Genomic DNA, 18,676 nt, shown 5'->3' on the forward strand with positions numbered 1-18,676 from the left:
GGCACCGTGGGAGGCATTGTTTGGGGTTCCTGCTTGTGTACATGGGCCCAGTGCCAGTGTCCCTGCAGGCTACCGCCCCCCCCCCGCCCCCATTATCCTCCTGTCCCATCTCCTGCACCAGGATGGCCCACGATAAGTGCTCACTGAATCTCCGATTGTCCCAGCGGCAAGTTCCGCTAACTGAATGTTCTCCTGAGACGGCCATGCCAGGATTGACAGGAAAACCGACTCCCTTCTCTGCCGCTTTCTGTCGCTTGGGACCTTGTTGAAACCTGGGGTGTGGCCATTGTGCCTGTAGCTCCTTGAGGTAAAGGACTGGGGAGGGGTTGAGGAAAGGGCAGGGAGGGGGGGTGAGGAAAGGGTGGGGGGGTGTGAGGAAAGGGTGGGGGGTGTGAGGAAAGGGCTGGGCCCGCTGACGTGCACAGGGTCCGATGGCCTTGCCTGGGACTTCCCTGGATGTGACTCCTGGCGGGAGGTCGGGGTGTGGTCAGGCTGGTTTTGGAAGGTGACGCTGGGGGGGGGCTGGCATCCTTTCGGTGTGGGTGGGTCTCCGGGCTGTGCAGGTGTGTGGGGTCTGAGGGCAGGGCTGGGCCTCACACATGGGAAGGAGGCTCATTGGAGGTCGGGCTGGGGGCAGGGCGTGTCCGGCAGCACACAATTCCTCTCCATGTTCATGCCGGCAGCTCCGGGCCGGGCGTCCTCCCGGGACAGCCTGGCTGTGTGGGTGCTTGGAGCGTGTGGGCTCCTGGGGCTCTGGGTGGGCTCCTGAGGCTCTGGGTGGGCTCCTGGGGCTCTGGGTGGGCTCCTGAGGCTCTGGGTGGGCTCCTGGGGCTCTGGGTGGGCTCCTGGGGGCTGTGGGTGGGCTCCTGGGGGCTGTGGGTGGGCTCCTGGGGCTCTGGGTGGGCTCCTGAGGCTCTGGGTGGACTCCTGAGGCTCTGGGTGGGCTCCTGAGGCTCTGGGTGGGCTCCTGGGGGCTGTGGGTGGGCTCCTGGGGGCTGTGGGTGGGCTCCTGGGGCTCTGGGTGGGCTCCTGAGGCTCTGGGTGGGCTCCTGGGGGCTGTGGGTGGGCTCCTGAGGCTCTGGGTGGACTCCTGAGGCTCTGGGTGGGCTCCTGGGGCTCTGGGTGGGCTCCTGAGGCTCTGGGTGGGCTCCTGAGGCTCTGGGTGGGCTCCTGGGGGCTGTGGGTGGGCTCCTGGGGCTCTGGGTGGGCTCCTGGGGCTCTGGGTGGGCTCCTGGGGCTCTGGGTGGGCTCCTGGGGGCTCTGGGTGGGCTCCTGGGGCTCTGGGTGGGCTCCTGAGGCTCTGGGTGGGCTCCTGGGGGCTGTGGGTGGGCTCCTGGGGGCTCTGGGTGGGCTCCTGAGGCTCTGGGTGGACGCCTGGGGCTCTGGGTGGGCTCCTGGGGGCTCTGGGTGGGCTCTGGGTGGGCTCCTGAGGCTCTGGGTGGGCGCCTGGGGCTCTGGATGGGCTCCTGGGGGCTCTGGGTGGGCTCCTGAGGCTCTGGGTAGGCGGGCCGCGCAACCCTGGCGGTCTTTCTCGGTTTCTCTCCCGGGACAGCCTGGCTGTGTGGGCTCCTGGGGCTGTGGGTGGGCTCCTGGGGGCTGTGGGTGGGCTCCTGGGGCTGTGGGTGGGCTCCTGGGGGCTCTGGGTAGGCGGGCTGCACAGCCCTGGCGGTCTTTCTTGGTTTCTGTCTTGACGGCCCTGGCTTTCACTTGAGCCTTGCGCTGAGGAAACCCCAGGAGGCTTGGCAGCAGCCACCTTTAATCTTACCCCGTGTTTTCTGTGGCGATGAGTCGGCTTCCTCTTTGCCCTGCAGGCCCGAGGGCTCTGCACTGTCCCACGGATGCCCCTTCCTCCCGGATCACTGTTCTGGGGGGTTGTCAGCCACTGTCGGTGGCCGGGGCTCAGCCAGCAGCCCGGGGCCCCCACAGTGCTTCCTGCTCCTGCTTATCACAGGCCCTGCGGCGCACTGCACCTCTGGGCCAGTGACCGTCCAGTTTCCAGCTCCAGTGGCTCTCGCAGTCTCAGAGTCTCGCCCAGCACGTCTCAGAGGGCCCCGCCCCGTCCGTCTGTCTCCCATCCACTGAACAAGGACTTCTTTCCGAACGTCTCTGGTCATCCTGGCTGGCACGGGGCTGAAGTCCCGTGTTAATTCCTTTCTTTGTTCTTTTTGTGCCTGTCCTGGGGTTTGAACTCAGGGGTTCACACTCTTGTGTGACTTTTTCACTCAAGGCTGATGCTCTACCAGTTGAGCCTCAGACCCTCTTCTGGATTTTTGCTGGTTAGAGACAAGAGTCTTATGGATGTTCTGCCCAGGCTGGCTTTGAACCTCAGTTCTCAGGTCTCAGTCCCCTGAGTAACGGATTACAGTCATTGGTTTCCAGCTTTAATTCCTCACATTTTTAATGTTCCCTCCCCTTGGCTGAACTTGTTTGTGAGGCTCTGCTCACACAGGAAAAGTCCAGGAAAAGCCGCTCACGCCCGGCTCCCCCTGTGTGCAGCCCCAGTGGGGCGGGGAGCTCCTGGGGGCTAGCGAGACCCCGGCACAGAGAACCCACTCACAAGCACAGCACAGCTGGACTCGGTGAGCCGGCAGCCGAGTGTGGGGCACACGGGCACGCCGGGGATTTGCCCGCTGGCCGCCCTGGGCTTCCTCCAGTCACAAGGAAGGGCGTTTGGAGGTCGCCGTTCCGCGTCTCAGCAAGTTCTGCGGACAACTCCCAGGCAGCGGGGGCTTCCTCTGTGTGACGGGGCGGTCGGGACTCCACCAAGAAGGGGCTCAGGTATTTTTTCACTGCCAGGATTTGTACAGATGCATCCCAGAGGGGAGGGGAGGGGAGGATGGCTGCTGGACAGAGGTAGGGGAGGGGAGGGGAGGATGGCTGCTGGACAGAGGGGAGAGGGAGGGGAGGGGAGGACGGCTGCTGGACAGAGGGGGGAGGGAGGGAAGGAAGGCTGCTGGACAGAGGGGGAGAGGGAGGGGAGGGGAGGATGGCTGCTGGACAGAGGGGAGGGGAGGGGAGGATGGCTGCTGGACAGAGGGGAGAGGGAGGGGAGGACGGCCGCTGGACAGAGGTAGGGGAGGGGGAGGGGAGGATGGCTGCTGGACAGAGGGGGGAGGGGAGGGGAGGAAGGCTGCTGGACAGAGGGGGGAGGGGAGGGGAGGACGGCTGCTGGACAGAGGGGGGAGGGGAGGGGAGGAAGGCTGCTGGACAGAGGGGAGAGGGAGGGGAGGAAGGCTGCTGGACAGAGGGGGGAGGGGAGGACGGCTGCTGGACAGAGGGGGGAGGGGAGGGGAGGATGGCTGCTGGACAGAGGGGAGAGGGAGGGGAGGACGGCCGCTGGACAGGGGTGGGGGAGGAGAGCCCTAGGGTTAGAGTGAGGGGGAGGACAGCCCTGGGGTTAGAGCTAGCGGGGGAAGGACTCTTGTCTGTGCAGCTGCCAGGCCTGGACTGGGTTCGGCTGCCCAGCTCGTGCCAGGGAAGCCCCTCCTCTCCCTCAGTGGCTGAGGACAGGGCCTCGGTGCCTCGTGGCTTCATCTGCCCGTGGAGACAGATGATAGAGACTGTCATGATGGAGCTGACTCCATCTGCCATCATGGAGAGTTAAACCCGACAGGACATGCACAAGGTCCTGGGTTCAACCTAGCACTACTTCTACTGCCAGCAGAAGTGGACCTTGAACCTCTGCTTCTGACTCTCTGGGGACTCTTGGATTCTGACATTGGGCTGTAGGAATCAGTTACAGAAGAAACAATGTGTTAGCTTGCATTTGCTTGGAAAATCTGTATGTGTGTGTGTGTGTGTGTGTGTGTGTGTGTGTGTGTGTGGTGTATACATGTATGTGTACGTATGCCACTGTGCTAGTCCTGGGGCTTGAACTCAGGGCCTGGGCACTGTCCCTGAGCTTTTGTGCTAATGGCAAGCACTCTACAACTTGAGTCACAATTCCACTTCTGGCTTTTTTGGCAGGTAATTGAGATAAGAGTCTCACAGACTTTCCTGCTTGGTCTGGCTTCAAACTGCGATCCTCAGATCTCAGCCTTCTGAGGAACTAGGATTACAGACGTGAGCCACTGGCACCTGGCGAAAAATGATTTTTAATCCTTTCACTTTAAGCTTGTCTTTGTTTTAGTCAGTGAGGTGTATTTCTTGTGGGCAACAAAATTTACCTTTTAATTTAGTGTGCTCACCTGCATTTTTGATTGATGTGAGACTGTTGACATGCATTGTGGCTTTGGAAAGCGACATGGTGATTGTAGAAGCTGTTGAGTTGGTCCTGTTTGATTCTTCTCTAGGTCCCACTTGCTCGTCTGCTCATCTAGTGCGATTTGTCCCCATGTTCCCGCCGTCACGCTCACCTTCCTTTCTGAGCATGGAGCTTCTCTGAGTGCCTCATTTCATGGTCATGAGCTGATGTCTGTTCATGATCAGGGAAGCTTTTATTTCTTCTTCAGTTATAAATGATAGCTTTGTTGGTTAGAGTAATCTAGGATGGCAGCTATTTTCTTTCAGAGCCTAAAAATAGAGTGTTCCATGCCTTCCTGCCTTTAACGTTTCTGTTGGACAATCTGCAGCTATTTGGATTGGTTGCTGTAGATTACTTGAAGCTTCTGTTGGACAATCTGCAGCTATTTGGATTGGTTGCTGTAGTCTGTTGGACAACCTGCAGCTATTCGGATTGGTTGCTGTAGTCTGTTGGACAACCTGCAGCTATTCGGATTGGTTGCTTTAGTCTGTTGGACAACCTGCAGCTATTCGGATTGGTTGCTTTAGTCTGTTGGACAATCTGCAGCTATTCGGATTGGTTGCTGTAGTCTGTTGGACAATCTGCAGCTATTCGGATTGGTTGCTGTAGATTACTTGAAGCTTCTCTCTTACAGCTTTCTCCATTCTTGCCTCCTCTCTCCTTCGTGTTTGAGCTATCCTGTGATGTGGGGAGGATGCATTCTGGGCATGTCTGTTGTCAGTTCTAAAGGCCTGCTACACCTGCATGACCTCTTTTGCAAGGTTTTGGGGGCTTTTTGCACTTTACAGAATGCTTTTCTTATGCCTTTAGCTAGCATCTCTTCTGCTTCTATCCCCATGATTCACAGGTTTGGTCTTTTAAAAGTGTCTTCCCCTGTCTTGTAATTCATTGGCTTCTTTATTTTCATCAGATTTTTCTTTTAGATCTGCTTTATCTGTGTTCCCTTTGCTCTAATCTATTGAAAAGAGATTCAGCTGAGTTTCCATTTGGCTTTTCAAATTTTTGCTTCCAGAATGTCAATGTTATTTATTTATTTATTTTTTGGGTCCGGTCGTGGGCCTGAACTCTGGGCCTGGGCGCTGTCCCTCAGCTCTTCAGCTCAAGGCTAGCGCTCTACCACTTGAGCCACAGTATCACTTCCGGCTTTTTTCTTTTTGCTTATGTGGTGCTAAGGAATCGAACCCAGGGCCTCAGGCATGCAAGGCAAGCGCTCTACCACTGAGCCACCTTCCCAGCCCTGTCAATGTTATTTTTTAGAATATCTGTGTCTTTATTGAGTGGTCCTTTGATAGTTTGCATTGCTTTGTTTATATCATTTACCTGCTTAACTGTATTTTCTGAATTTGTTTAGCCATTTACTTGTCATTTATATGATGTGTGTGTGTATCTCCTCTGTGTGTGTGTGTGTGTGTGTGTGTGTGCGCGCGCGCACGCCACTTTTGGAGCTTAAACTCAGGTTCTCTGCCTCTGGTTCAGCATTTGTGCCCATGGCTGGTGTGAGCCGTGTTTCCAGTTTGGTATCTTTCACTGATTTATTGGAAATAGCATCTTACAGAATTTTCTGCCTGTTCTAGCTTTAAATCATAAACCTCCAATTTTCAGCTGAGTAGCTAAAAATACGTGTGTAAGCTTCCATTGCCTGGCTAACGCGTCCTCTTGAGTTTACTTTTTGGTGGTTCTTGGGTGGGTGCTTTGCCACAGAACCATGCTTTTGGATATTCCATTTACTTTAGTTAATTATTCTCATCATCATTCTTTTGAATTCAACTTTTAGGATTTCATTCAAATGTTGGCTCTTTAGGTTGGCACAGACCTTTGGTGTTGCCATGGTCCTTTTTTCACATTGCTTTTGGTTCTGTGTTGAGATTTTCCACCTGAAATCAAGTTGTTTGCTGGGGATGTCCTCATGCACTCTGTCCTGTCAGGACCAGGAGAGGCAGGCCTGGTGCTCTGTATCCTCTGCCAACTCACCTGGGGGCATCACTCAGCAGGGATAAGTTCATCAATACAAAACCAAACCAGGAGCCAGGCACCGTGAGTCACGCTTGTCATCCCAGCTACTCAGGAGGCTGAGATCTGAGGATCACGGTTCAAAGCCAGCCTGTGCAGGAAAGTCTGTGAGACTATCTCCAATTAACCACCAGAAAACTGGAAGTGGTGCTGTGACTCAAGTGGTAGAGCACTCGCTTCGAGTGAAAGAGCTCAGGGACAGCATGCAGGGCCTCAGTTCAAGTCCTGTAACTGAAAAAACTAAGCCAGAAACCAAAAATCAACCAAACCAGGCATTTACATGAAATAACAGATAACTTGTGATTTCATTTACATCTCCAATAGCGTTCTATGTGAAAGGGACTAGTATATCTTACATTCTACACTAGGGGTTAAGAAAAAATACTTGTGTATGATTTAAAATTTAGGTTGTAAACATAAGAGAGGGAGAGAGAAGGTAGAAATAAGGAGGAAGATTGGGTAGAGAAGGAAGAGGCAGTGGAGTGACGGGTTGGGCTGGAGGTAAACAGCACAACTGGGCAGGAGTAGAGTTGTCCTAGGCATTTTGAGGGGGTAGGACACAGTTCTGTTTCATTTGCAGTGTGATGTGCAAATACTCTTGTCACTGGTGTGTGCAGACACTACTAGGCTAGGCCAGGGCTGTAGCCAGCCCTAAGCTCTCTTTCTCTTGTATGTACTCTTTGCACTGGACCCCTTTGCTGGAGACGTGGTGGATTCTTGCAGGCTGCCTTGCGGAATCTGCTCCTGAGCAGTTGTATTCCCCTGCACTCCTGGGGTGGTGGTTGGAGCTGGCTCCTTCCCCGGCTTGCTGTTTGGCCCAGGGGACAGTGTTGCTGGGGGCCAGGGGGACAGCTTTGCAGGCCTTCCGCTGACTTCAGGCAGTTGTTTAGTTGGTAGTGTGGTATATGAGTGGATCTTACTGAAATAAAACAAAACCAAGAAGCTGGGCTGGAATGGGTCAAGGATAAAGCACAGCACTGCCGACTCCTGACTCCACCCAAGCAAGTGCCAAATATTCTTCATTTCTTTTCTTTTTTCTTTTTAAAAATATTTTTGTCAGTTCTGGGGCTTGAACTCAGGGCCTGGGTGCTGTCCCCGATCTCTTTTGCTCAACACTATCGCTCTACCACATTGAACCGTAGCACCACTTATGATTTTCTAGTGTTTAATTAATTAAGATAAGAGTCTTATGAGGACTGTCCTGCCTGGGCTGGTTCTGAGTCAGATCTCAGCCTCCTGAGTAGCTAAGATCACAGGTGTGAGCCACCGTGCCCAGCTCTAAGTGCTTTATGTATACTATCTCTTCCTGCATGGGTTGGCTTTGAACCATGATCATCAGATCTCAGCCTCCTGAGTAGCTAGGATCACAGGTGTGAGCCACCGGTGCCCGGCTCCTTGTTTCTTTTGCAGAGCTAAAGTTAAGTGTTGTGAAATTTTCTCTAGCACCATCTGCCTGTTCTTTTACTAATGCTGGCTTGACTGCCTTCCTGTTAGCCTGCATCTGCGGTTTTACTTCTGGTTTTCATAGAAATGAGGTGGAGCTGTATCTCCCTCTTCTCTGCATAATGCTAGACCAAAGGAAAATAAAATCTTAATTTGATCCTTCTTGAGAGATAATATCAGGGTGCAGAATTGTTTAATTTCAAATAGAAAAAGGTAAAAATAAACTCATCATGTAACAAAGACACCAGAAAAAAGACAAGCCTAATAAACAAAACAGAAAATAGAGGAAGTAATGTTAGCAGAAATTAGTGATTGGAAACTGATGAAAACACAGACAACAATTCATAAATAAATATAAAGTATGGTTCATTGCACTTAGAAAAACACTGACAACTCTTATTAGAAAAAATTATATTTGTAAAAATTATCAGTAAGAAGCATAGATACAAATTAAAAATTATAAAAACAAAAATCTTCAATCAAATACGTAAGGTTTTTACTATTATTATAAAATGGGAAAAAATACTTTTTTCCCTAAGAAAGAAAGACAATCAAACTGGGCAAAGAGCCCAGTATTGTCAGACATTGCAGGAGCAGGGGCTCGTGCAGGGCCGGCCAGGCACATGGGAAAGATGGGTTATCCTAACTTGAGAGCAACTTAAGTTCACAAGTCTAGTTCATACCCTACTGCGGCACTCACGTTCCATGCGTGGCTGGTGAAGGCTTCCCCCTGCCCGGCACGCAGGTCTTGGCCAGCCTCACCACCCCTGAGGGGGGTGGGGGGCACAGTGGGGCTGTAAGTGCAGGCACCAGTTCAAGACCAGAAAGCCAGGGTGTGGTGCTGGGGTTGGATTTGAATGGAGGCATAAGGACTCCGGAGCTTTTACTCTTCGCCGCTGAATCATGTAGAAAACCCTTCTGAATCTCAGCCCTGGTATACTTTTAATGACATAATACAGGCTTTTCCAGAGTACACCCTCCTCGGTGCACTGTACAAAACTAAATCCTCGAGGCAGAAACTGGAACAATCATACACAGTAAAACATCAAATCAATTTAACTTACGAACACAAGCACACTAGTAATGCTTAAGTTTTGGAGATACATAAATGTTAAGTCTTAATCAAATATCCTCATTGTAATAGAGTGATACTTAAAAATTTCACATTTCTTCCTGCAAATGACGCTCGGTAGCTAGAAAGAGAAAGATCATTAATTCATTATTGAGGATACCACGGGCCATCTTTTGTGTGGCAGGAGAGTGTGTAACTCTCAGCAGTTGTCTGAAGCAAGGTGTGTTCACAGGGGCCATGGATCAGCTACCAGAGGGAAACCAGTAGTTATGTCACTAAAATCAGCCCTAGAAGACCCTGTGAGACACTGACTGCCCTTGTTTTGGCATCAGTTTTGGTGTCCTGAGGCCCTCCGAGGGGCTGGGGGCCTGGGTGGTTCCTAGAGAACTCTGCAGCAAGTCTCGCCTTTTCTAGCGGACCAGGCAGGGGTCTCCTGCGTCTCCTAGTCCTGAAATCAATGCGGGGGTCTGTCTGCTTCCTTCCAAGCCTGGCCTTACAGAGACTTGCAGAGCGAGGGAAGCGTAGCACATGCCAGCAGCTTATTAGTAGTCTAGAAAAATGTGGTCACGTTAACATAAGAAGTTTTACGTTCACGGCAGCGTGTCAGAATGGCTATTTCTGTCCATGAATGAATATTTTTAACTTCCCTGTTTTGAATTTCAGTTGGGGGATATCTCAGTACTTTTTTGAAGTGACAAAATGCTTGGCTAATCAGCTTGAAATCTGCTATTAAATTATCTCTGAAATCCAATCCAATGTAAGAAATCAAGGGAAGAAATGACACTGCAGGTTCAGGAAAGACAGAGCTTACAATTTTCCACCCCAAGTGGGAGAACTTGACTTAGAGAAGAGTAAAATTTGGCTAAGCAGGTAAGACACAAACATCAAAAGGATGGTTCCCCACTGCTAGCGATCATGGGGGGTCCAGTGCCCACAGCCTGTGCACACCCCGCACACCCACCCCCAGGAGAGGACTGGCAGGGTACAGGCCGAGCCTCGCTGAGAAGCCGGGCGGGCATACTACATTCTAGATGGAGATTTTTATATCAGAAAAGCATGGATTCAGCTGAAGGGAACCTACAGGCTTAGTACAGTTTCAATCTAAACCCCACTGGGAGTTTTGGAGTCTCCTTTGAAGACGTAATGAATTGAGGTGCTGTGTATGAACAATGGCTCCACTAATGAATGACCGCACAACGCATTGACAGCAGGGTGGGGTCGGAATGGCCCTTTTGTCCCGTGTTACCAGCCCCAGGACTGCGTTTTGGCCGAGTGGCAGAACTGAGCTACAGCTGCAGGGAAATGTGCTGCTGCTGCTGGTCACAGCGGGGTGGGTGAGAAGCATTTTGTGACTAGAGCTCATCGTGGTGAGGGTAGCGAGGCCGTACCACAACGTCGTCAGCCGTCATCTCGAGGGAGTTATATCCTACCTTTGTTTCTATTTTTTCTATAAATGTTATGAAAGGAAAATAGCCTTTAAAAACGGAGAAGACTCAGAAGTGCTTCACGTTGGGTGGGCCGGTGACCGGCCGTCAGGGTCCACAGATACTGAGCGTCTGTGCTTGTAGGGCAGCCTCCCCTGCAAACATGGGCACAGCATGTGCACACACACGCAAAGCACTACAAAACACAGGCTGTGCCATGCGTGCACACGGAACACGTGCACATCACAATCAGACACCGCATATACCTACAGCACATCCATACATGCCCACGCACATGGCACACACTCACAGCTACATACACAGTTACACATACCCACCCTGCTCATTCACACTTGAACGAGGTATATAAGTACACCACATGCATGCGCACTTCACATTCACACACACACACACAGTCTCCTGTGCACACACACAACCTTCTACGCACTCTATATACACCCTGCGCATGCGTGCACACGAGTGCTCTGCGTTGCCTGCAGCCTCTGGGGCAGGTGCCACCCGGTCTGATGGAGACCCTGGCGGGGGAGGCCAGCCTCCTCCAAGAGGCCTCCTCTGCACAGGCTGCGTGTGAGGATGCTGTTTCCTCTCACAATCAGAAGCCATGCTGTCCCCATACCATTCCCCACGGCAGCGCCCTCAGAGACTCCCTCTGCCTTGGCCTCTGTCCAGCTGCTCCCATGTCTATGCCCAGCCCTACCTCTGCTCTCCACGCCGCCTCCCTGCACATGTCTGCTCGCCACCCTCACCCCGGCCTCTGGGGAGCCAGCTGGTTGCTCCTAAGGCACACTGCCAGGTGTTCCCGGCACACTGAGCAAAAGCACTGTGTGAGAGTACGTGCGTCCTGGGTCCAACGGCAAGCAGCGTGCAAACATAGTAAGTGTGCAGGTGAGTGTGTGAACAAAACGACCAGGGCAGAGATGTTTCCTGCGTGGCTCGCCTTTGCCGCTCGCTTTCCCCGCGCTGGTGACTTGCACGGGCGCTCCAGGTCCCAGCAGGAGCCATGGCGTGTGCGTCACCGTGATTTTACTCCTGGAGAAGTGAGAATACTCTCCGGGCAGCCCGTGAGCAGGCTCGCGTCACCTGGGCCCTGCGGCTGGACCAGGTCCTGGCGAGCTGCGGGGCACCGCGGGCTCTGCGAGATGCTGGGCTGGGAGGGGGTTGGCAGGGGATGGGGTGCGTACTCTGCGTGGTGGCGCTTTGCCCGTTCACACCCCACCCACGGCCTTTCTGTGAGCCAGCACTTGTGGATGGCTGCCACGGTAGAGCAGAACTGCAAACAGCCCCAGAGAATTATTTTTGATAATTGCCCACATTTTTTCAGAGAAAAGCTCCCCGGGAGCCGGGGGGCCGTACGCGGTGGCCGTCGGCACCGCCAGCAGCTCCGTCCTGTCCCCGGCCCCCGCCCAGGCGCGGCGCGGATGTTGGCGGACTGTGCCGGAGCACCAGGGTCGGCCAGACCCGTCGTGATGTCCTCTCAGATGGAGGGAGAGTGCCGGCAGCTCCGGGGCCGTGCCAGCCTGCCGGCCCGCACCTGCTGCGCGTGCCTCACTTGTTTAGAAAAGCCTGCTTTGAAGACACACTGCCATTCCTGTAACTGGCCACCAAGAATGTCCCAGGAGAGGAAAGCCACAGCACAGGAAGAGATGGGACACACACACACACACACACACACACACACACACACACACGACCTCACACCTCAGACCGGCACAAAAACACTCAAGTACATGGATGCAGTACTCATGCCCCCTCACAGATGGGGTGGAAGCTTGCTCATCTGTAGGGGCTCAGCTATAGTTAGATGTGCACACACACACACACACACACACACACACACACACACACACACACACACACACACACTCAGTGCATGCTCCCTGGTTCTTTGAACCACAGTGACTGAACTTGGCTCCACAAATCAAATTTCAGTCTAAGTCCCCTCACACGTTGACTTTGATTTTAGTATTTCCACTCAGTGCTACAACAGTGTCGCCGTCCCTCACAGCGCCGTCCCTCACAGGCCGCTTGGAAGCTTGGTGCGGATTCCCGCTGGAATGCTTGGATGGGGGCAGGAGGGCTAAGCTGGAGGAGCGGCTGCGGGGCCAGGTCACCTGTGGAATTGGCCGGGCCACAGCGCCACAGTGTAGCTGTCCTCGCCTGGCCGGGGGCCAGGGGGTCTGGCCAGCCGGGGGGCTCGGTGATGAGGGAGGGTGGGGGGGAGACAGGGCTCCGGTCCTGGGGCTGTAGCCAGGCTGGGTGACAGGGCCCCCGCTGCACAGTGGAGGAAGGCAGGCCGGCCCGTGCTGAGTGGGAACACTGCCCCCCGACGTCCAGGAGCCAAGGGTGTGGGAAGGACGGGGGCTCCATGGTCCCCGTGGGGGCGGGGCTCCGCACATCCACAGGCCGGTGTCCCCGCCCCAGGTCTCTGAACACAGCGTCCGGTCACCCACGCCACCTGTCTGGCAGGGGGAGCACGCAGTGCCTGACCTCAGCCACCCCAGCCAGCGGCCTCAGCCTCAGGCCCCCTGCGGACGAGAGCTGTGTGTAACTCACTTTCCATCCATCATCAAGAGAAGCAACTTCACAGAGAGATTACATTTCCAGACGTTTCCTCCTGTCTCCCTTGTCCTGGGCCCTGGGGAGGCAGAGCACCAGGGCTGAAGGGTGTGGTAGGGCAGGCCGGGCCACGTGGCAGGCGGGCAGCAGCTGGGCCACAGCCGCCGGCCTCCGGTGGGGCGGCTCCTCCCATGCTGCACCCTGAGCCCCGGCTCTGTCAGAAGGCCCCAGCCAGCAAGGCGAGGGGTGGGGTCCACACACACGCCCCGTGAGAGCTGCACGCCCAACCCTCACACCCAGCAGCTGGCAGGCAGTGGCGCTTTCAGCTTAAAAACCATTTATACATTGCATACATGAAAGAGAAATATTTCTTTTTTGGGGGGGGGTCTGGTTGTGGGGCCTGAACTCTGGGCCTGGGCGCTGTCCCTCAGCTCTTCAGCTCAAGGCTAGCGCTCTACCGCTTGAGCCACAGCGCCACTTCCGGCTCTTTACTTTTTGTTTATGTGGTGCTGAGGAATCAAACCCAGGTCCTCAGGCATGCAAGGCAAGCGTTCTGCCACTGAGCCACCTTCCCAGCCCCAAGAGAAATATTTCTTACAAGCAGACTATATGTTATATAACTTTTTAGAAGAGAGATGTCAAAATAAAGCTGTTTTTGAATAGTCTACAAGTTAAAAATGTGCTACATTCTTCAATGGATGAGGAAATCCAGAGCATTTTTTGTGTTTTTTTTGGCCAGGTGATGGTCTCCCACTCACTTGGCTGGTGCTGGTGCTCTACCACTTGAGCCACACCTCCAGCCCGTCTGTTTGCTGGTTGTTTTGGAGACAGTGAACCAGAGTCTCCCTGGTGTCAGCCTCTGGCGGAGCAGGGCTTGCCGGCGTGAGGCACCGGAGCTGGAGGAAGGCGGTGTTTCTGACATGTAGGAATTATGTGGTGTTTAAAATTTAGTGTCCTACATAAGGTCTGCTGAGCTACCTAACCAAGTTTACGCTCCCTGAGGCTGCTTTTCTTGGAGGGAGAGAAGTACTGGGGGCTGAACTCAGGTTCTTTCGCTTGTTAGCCAAATGCCCTACCACTTGGGCCACACCTGCAACCCTTTCAGCTTTATTAAAACTGTTCAGGTCTGGTCTTCCTTTTGTCAGGCCCCAGGCTGCAATCCTCTCACCGCTACCCTCCGTGGAGTGAGGACCGCAGGTGTGTGCCAGCATGCTCCACCTTTGCTATAACATGAATGGAGTGGCTCCAACAGAAATCGCTTGCTATTCCTCCTCTGGTCCTTTTGAGTCGCATTCCTGGTTCCGGCTAGAGGCTGCCGCTCCAGAATATTCTGCCTGTAACAGTTCAGACCTTCAGTAGGCATAGGATTGTTCCTGACACCGAGTGAGCAGAGCTGATGCGCTGACCTCTCAGTGCTGTGTCTGTCATCTGTCATAAACTAAGGCAGCAGGATGCCATCTCTGACACTTGACGGTTTGCCAGCCTCAGAAGCGTGGATGCAGACAACACACGTGGACAAACCCTGTGTCTGGCGTGCAGGGCCTCTGTGGTCCAAGGGACTTTGCTCTGGCACCGTGCATGCTGTGAAGTATGTTCTGCATCTGTGTTTACATGTCTATCTGAACATGTCTGCAAAGTGTTTGTGAGATTTTTAGTCCTGATGATTATTGCTGTCCAGGAGGCATTGCTGTGCTTTCTTCCTCCTTGCATGAGCATCTCTGTGTAAGCCACCTGACTATGGAGTCGCCTCCCAAGCCGAGGCGCACTCACACGGCCAGTTCCTGCGTGATTGGAGCACTGCTTCCGTGCTTTGTTGGTCTGTAAACAACCTGTGGATGGACGCTGCCTTTGTGGACATCCGTGTTCCCCAGCGTGAGGGTGGACGCTGCCTTCGTGGACATCCGTTCCCAGCGCGAGGGTGGACGCTGCCTTTGTGGGCATCCGTGTTCCCCAGCACGAGAGGCCAGGGCCTGCAGACTCTCAGGGCATGGAATTAGTTTCCTGGAAGTGGAAGGGCTGGGATTTCTGGCACTGTTGTGTGTGTACGTTTCCTCGTCCGTGGTGGGGGCCTGTGGGGGAGAGAGGACCCCGTGGGCTGCAGCAAACCACCTGTGGGCACCTGATGTCACCCAGAGACCGAGCTTGTGCCGCTCCACCTCAGGGCCACCTTGGCAGACTAAACTCCCAGAGCACCTGACCACATGCCGCAGGGCTGGCGGGTGCTGGGCAGCACTGCCAGTGGGGGCCCTGAGAGGTTCAAGGTGTGGAGAGGAGGGGAGAGGAGGGGAGAGGAGGGGGGAGGAGGGGGGAGGAGGGGGGAGGAGATGAGAGGAGAGGAGAGGAGAGGAGGGGAGCGGAGAGGAGAGGAGGGGAGAGGAGGGGAGAGGAGAGGAGGCGTGGCCTGTGGAGAGGAGGGGAGGGGAGGGGAGAGGAGGGGAGAGGAGGGGAGAGGAGGGGAGAGGAGGGGAGAGGAGGGGAGAGGAGGGGAGAGGAGGGGAGGGGAGGGGAGGGGAGAGGAGGGGAGGGGAGAGGAGGGGAGAGGAGGGGAGAGGAGGGGAGAGGAGAGGAGGCGTGGCCTGTGGAGAGGAGGGGAGGGGAGGGGGGAGGAGGGGAGAGGAGAGGAGGGGAGAGGAGAGGAGAGGAGGGGAGCGGAGGGGAGGGGAGGCGTGAGAAGAGGGGAGAGGAGGGGAGAGGAGGGGAGGGGAAGGGGGAGGAGGGGAGAGGAGAGGAGGGGAGGGGGGAGGAGGGGAGAGGAGAGGAGGGGAGAGGAGAGGAGGGGAGGGGAGAGGAGGTGTGGCCTGTGGAGAGGAGGGGAGGGGGGGGGAGGAGGGGAGAGGAGAGGAGGGGAGGGGAGAGGAGGGGAGAGGAGGCATGGCCTGTGGAGAGGAGGGGAGAGGAGGGGAGAGGAGGGGAGAGGAGGGGAGGGGAGGGGGGAGGAGGGGAGAGGAGAGGAGGGGAGGGGAGAGGAGGGGAGAGGAGAGGAGGGGAGGGGAGAGGAGGGGAGAGGAGGCATGGCCTGTGGAGAGGAGGGGAGAGGAGGGGAGAGGAGAGGAGGGGAGGGGAGAGGAGGGGAGAGGAGGCATGGCCTGTGGAGAGGAGGGGAGAGGAGGGGAGAGGAGGGGGGAGGAGGGGAGAGGAGGGGAGGGGAGGGGGGAGGAGGGGAGAGGAGAGGAGGGGAGGGGAGAGGAGGGGAGGGGAGAGGAGGCGTGGCCTGTGGAGAGGAGGGGAGAGGAGGGGAGGGGAGGGGGGAGGAGGGGAGGGGAGGGGGGAGGAGGGGAGAGGAGGGGAGAGGAGAGGAGGGGAGGGGAGAGGAGGGGAGGGGAGAGGAGGGGAGGGGAGAGGAGGGGAGAGGAGGGGAGAGGAGGGGAGGGGAGAGGAGGGGAGGGGAGGGGAGGGGAGAGGAGGGGAGGGGAGAGGAGGGGAGAGGAGAAGAGGGGAGAGGAGGGGAGAGGAGAGGAGGGGAGAGGAGGGGAGAGGAGGCGTGGCCTGTGGAGAGGAGGGGAGGGGAGGGGGGAGGAGGGGAGAGGAGGGGAGAGGAGGGGAGAGGAGGGGAGAGGAGGGGAAAGAAGGCGTGGCCTGTGGAGAGGAGGGGAGAGGAGGCGTGGCCTGTGGAGAGGAGGGGCGAGGGGAGGGGAGGCAGGTTCTGCGGGTGACCAGCGCCAGGAGACACAGGGACTGGAGTCATGGTCACTGAGTGCAGCAGGCGTGTCACAGGAGGAGAGAGGGTCTCTGAAGACCACTCACCTCCGGACAGCCAGCTCCAGCTCGGGACGCGGGTCTCCCTCTGCTCCCTCCTCCTCTTCTGCTCTCCTCCCCCTTCCCCTGGCAGGCTTTGGGGTGAGAACCTGACCCCTCCCTGCTTCCTGTCACTCACTGCATTTCTTCCAATTGACTCCATTTTCCTTTGTTTATCCCTTGTGTAGTATTTTTAAAATACTGACTTGTGGTGTACTTCTTTGCTAGTTTTCTTGAAAACCTTTTTTCTACAAAGAATGATGTACAAATACATATACATGAGATTTTCTGTGGTCAGTCCTGCCGTTTCGGGGCTGGTGAAGAACCCAAGAACCAGCCACTGCGGGCTCCCCATTCCTGTAGGGCTGGTGCCTGCCTCCCCTCTGGGCAGTCACATGATGGGGGCTGGGGAGGAAGTGGAGACATCCAGGTTGGGGGGCTGGGAGGGGAAGTGGGGGGCTGGGGAGGAAGTGGGAGGCTGAGGAGGAAGTGGGGGCCTGGGGGGGAAGTGGAGACATCCAGGTGGGGGGCTGGGAGGGGAAGTGGGGGCCTGGGGAGGAAGTGGGGGGCTGGGGAGGAAGTGGGGGCCTGGGGAGGAAGTGGGGGCCTGGGGAGGAAGTGGGGGGCTGGGGAGGAAGTGGGGGCCTGGGGGGAAGTGGAGACATCCAGGTGGGGGGCTGGGAGGGGAAGTGGGGGCCTGGGGAGGAAGTGGGGGGCTGGGGAGGAAGTGGGGGCCTGGGGGGGAAGTGGAGACATCCAGGTGGAGGGCTGGGAGGGGAAGTGGGGGCCTGGGGGGGAAGTGGGGGGCTGGGGGGGAAGTGGAGACATCCAGGTGGGGGGCTGGGAGGGGAAGTGGGGTCGTGGGGAGGAAGTGGGGGGCTGGGGAGGAAGTGGGGGGCTGGGGAGGAAGTGGGGGCCTGGGGGGGAAGTGGAAGTGGGGGCCTTGGGAGGAAGTCGGGGGCTGGGGAGGAAGTGGAGACATCTGAGTGAGGGGCTGGGAGGAAGTGGAGACATCCGAGTGAGGGGCTGGGAGGAAGTGGGGGGCTGGGAGGAAGTGGGGGGCTAAGCAGGCTGCACTGTGCTACCCTTGGGACACACTGTGGTCTGAGAGGCAGAGAACTTCAGAGCGGGCTGTTTCTGCCATTCTTTCGCACCACGGCTGGACGCCGTATCCTGGAGGGCGGCTGGCCTGTTGGACCGAGAGGCTCCTGTGGGGACTGGCCCTCCAGGAGTGCCCTGGTTCTCAGAGCACCCCGTGGGGCGGGACAAGCAGTCCTGGTTCCCCGCCCGCGCCGGGGCAGTGTTGGCCGGGGCAGCCACGCTGTACACGGGGGCCACGGCTCCCTCGTCGGCAGTCCAGCCAGTCACCTGCCCGGCTTGGCTGAAATGCCCGGCTTTTGGCCAGCGGGCAGAGCCTCACCTATGTGAGCTCTGGGCCCAGGCCGGCCGGCCACCACCTGCAGGGCTCGGGGAAGAAGGCCAGGCTGGCCCCGTTCTGACGAGTGGAGCCCCTGGCAAAGCCGCAGTGAAAGGACATACTTACAAGTGCAGATTCTCAGCGTAAGCCCGAGTTCTCAAAGTGCAGTGGGAGGCGGGCCGGCCGCTCTCCTTTCTTCCTTTGCTTGTTGAAAAATAATTTTTCTTCTTGGCCTGCAAACAAGAATTGTAAAACCGGAATCCCTCCTTTGCTTGTTTCAAGGGAAAAGAATTAGCCAAAGCAGGTACCTTGTTAGCAACAGATTATGCACAAAAGGAAGGAACAAAGCTGGAGATAAAAAGCCCTCAAGTCATTGAGAGCTCTGGTTAGCTCCGGGGCAAGTGCTCTTAGGTCATTTCAAACCCAGGCCCTTTCTCCAGACCCTCCGCGGATTAAGACGTAAAACAACACCCATTGTCCCACCATTGTGGCTGCTTTCACGTCACCTTGGGTTAATTGAGACTTGTGCTCTCTTCCATTCGGAGGCTCTCTGCGGACGCAATTTGTGTGGCTGTAGCTTTTTAATGTGCAAACTAGATAAAGTTGCAGGTGGTTTCTCTGCTCTCCTAGATAATGAGAGGGGTGGTGTGTGTGTGTGTGTGTGTGTGTGTGTGTGAGAGAGAGAGAGAGAGACACACACACACACAGAGAGACAGAGAGAGACAGAGATAGAGAGAGACAGAGAGAGACAGGAA

At 56.0% G+C, this 18,676-nt stretch overlaps 1 protein-coding gene across 1 annotated transcript; it reads right to left on the reverse strand.

The window, feature by feature from the left end:
* Nucleotides 1-612: 612 nt before the first annotated feature.
* Nucleotides 613-12,580, reverse strand: LOC138839196 (basic salivary proline-rich protein 1-like). Its single transcript, XM_070038827.1, has 4 exons — nucleotides 12,232-12,580; nucleotides 8,397-8,463; nucleotides 2,558-2,648; nucleotides 613-1,719 (listed from the first exon to the last, which is right to left on the reverse strand). The coding sequence occupies exons 1-4, from the start codon at nucleotides 12,578-12,580 to the stop codon at nucleotides 613-615; spliced, it is 1,614 nt and encodes a 537-aa protein (XP_069894928.1).
* Between the last annotated feature and the right edge of the window lie 6,096 nt (nucleotides 12,581-18,676).

This window comes from Dipodomys merriami, unplaced genomic scaffold, assembly GCF_024711535.1.
Source record: "Dipodomys merriami isolate MVZ:Mamm:240054 unplaced genomic scaffold, mDipMer1.0.p SCAF_297, whole genome shotgun sequence".
In the NCBI taxonomy this organism is placed as follows: Eukaryota; Metazoa; Chordata; class Mammalia; order Rodentia; family Heteromyidae; genus Dipodomys; species Dipodomys merriami.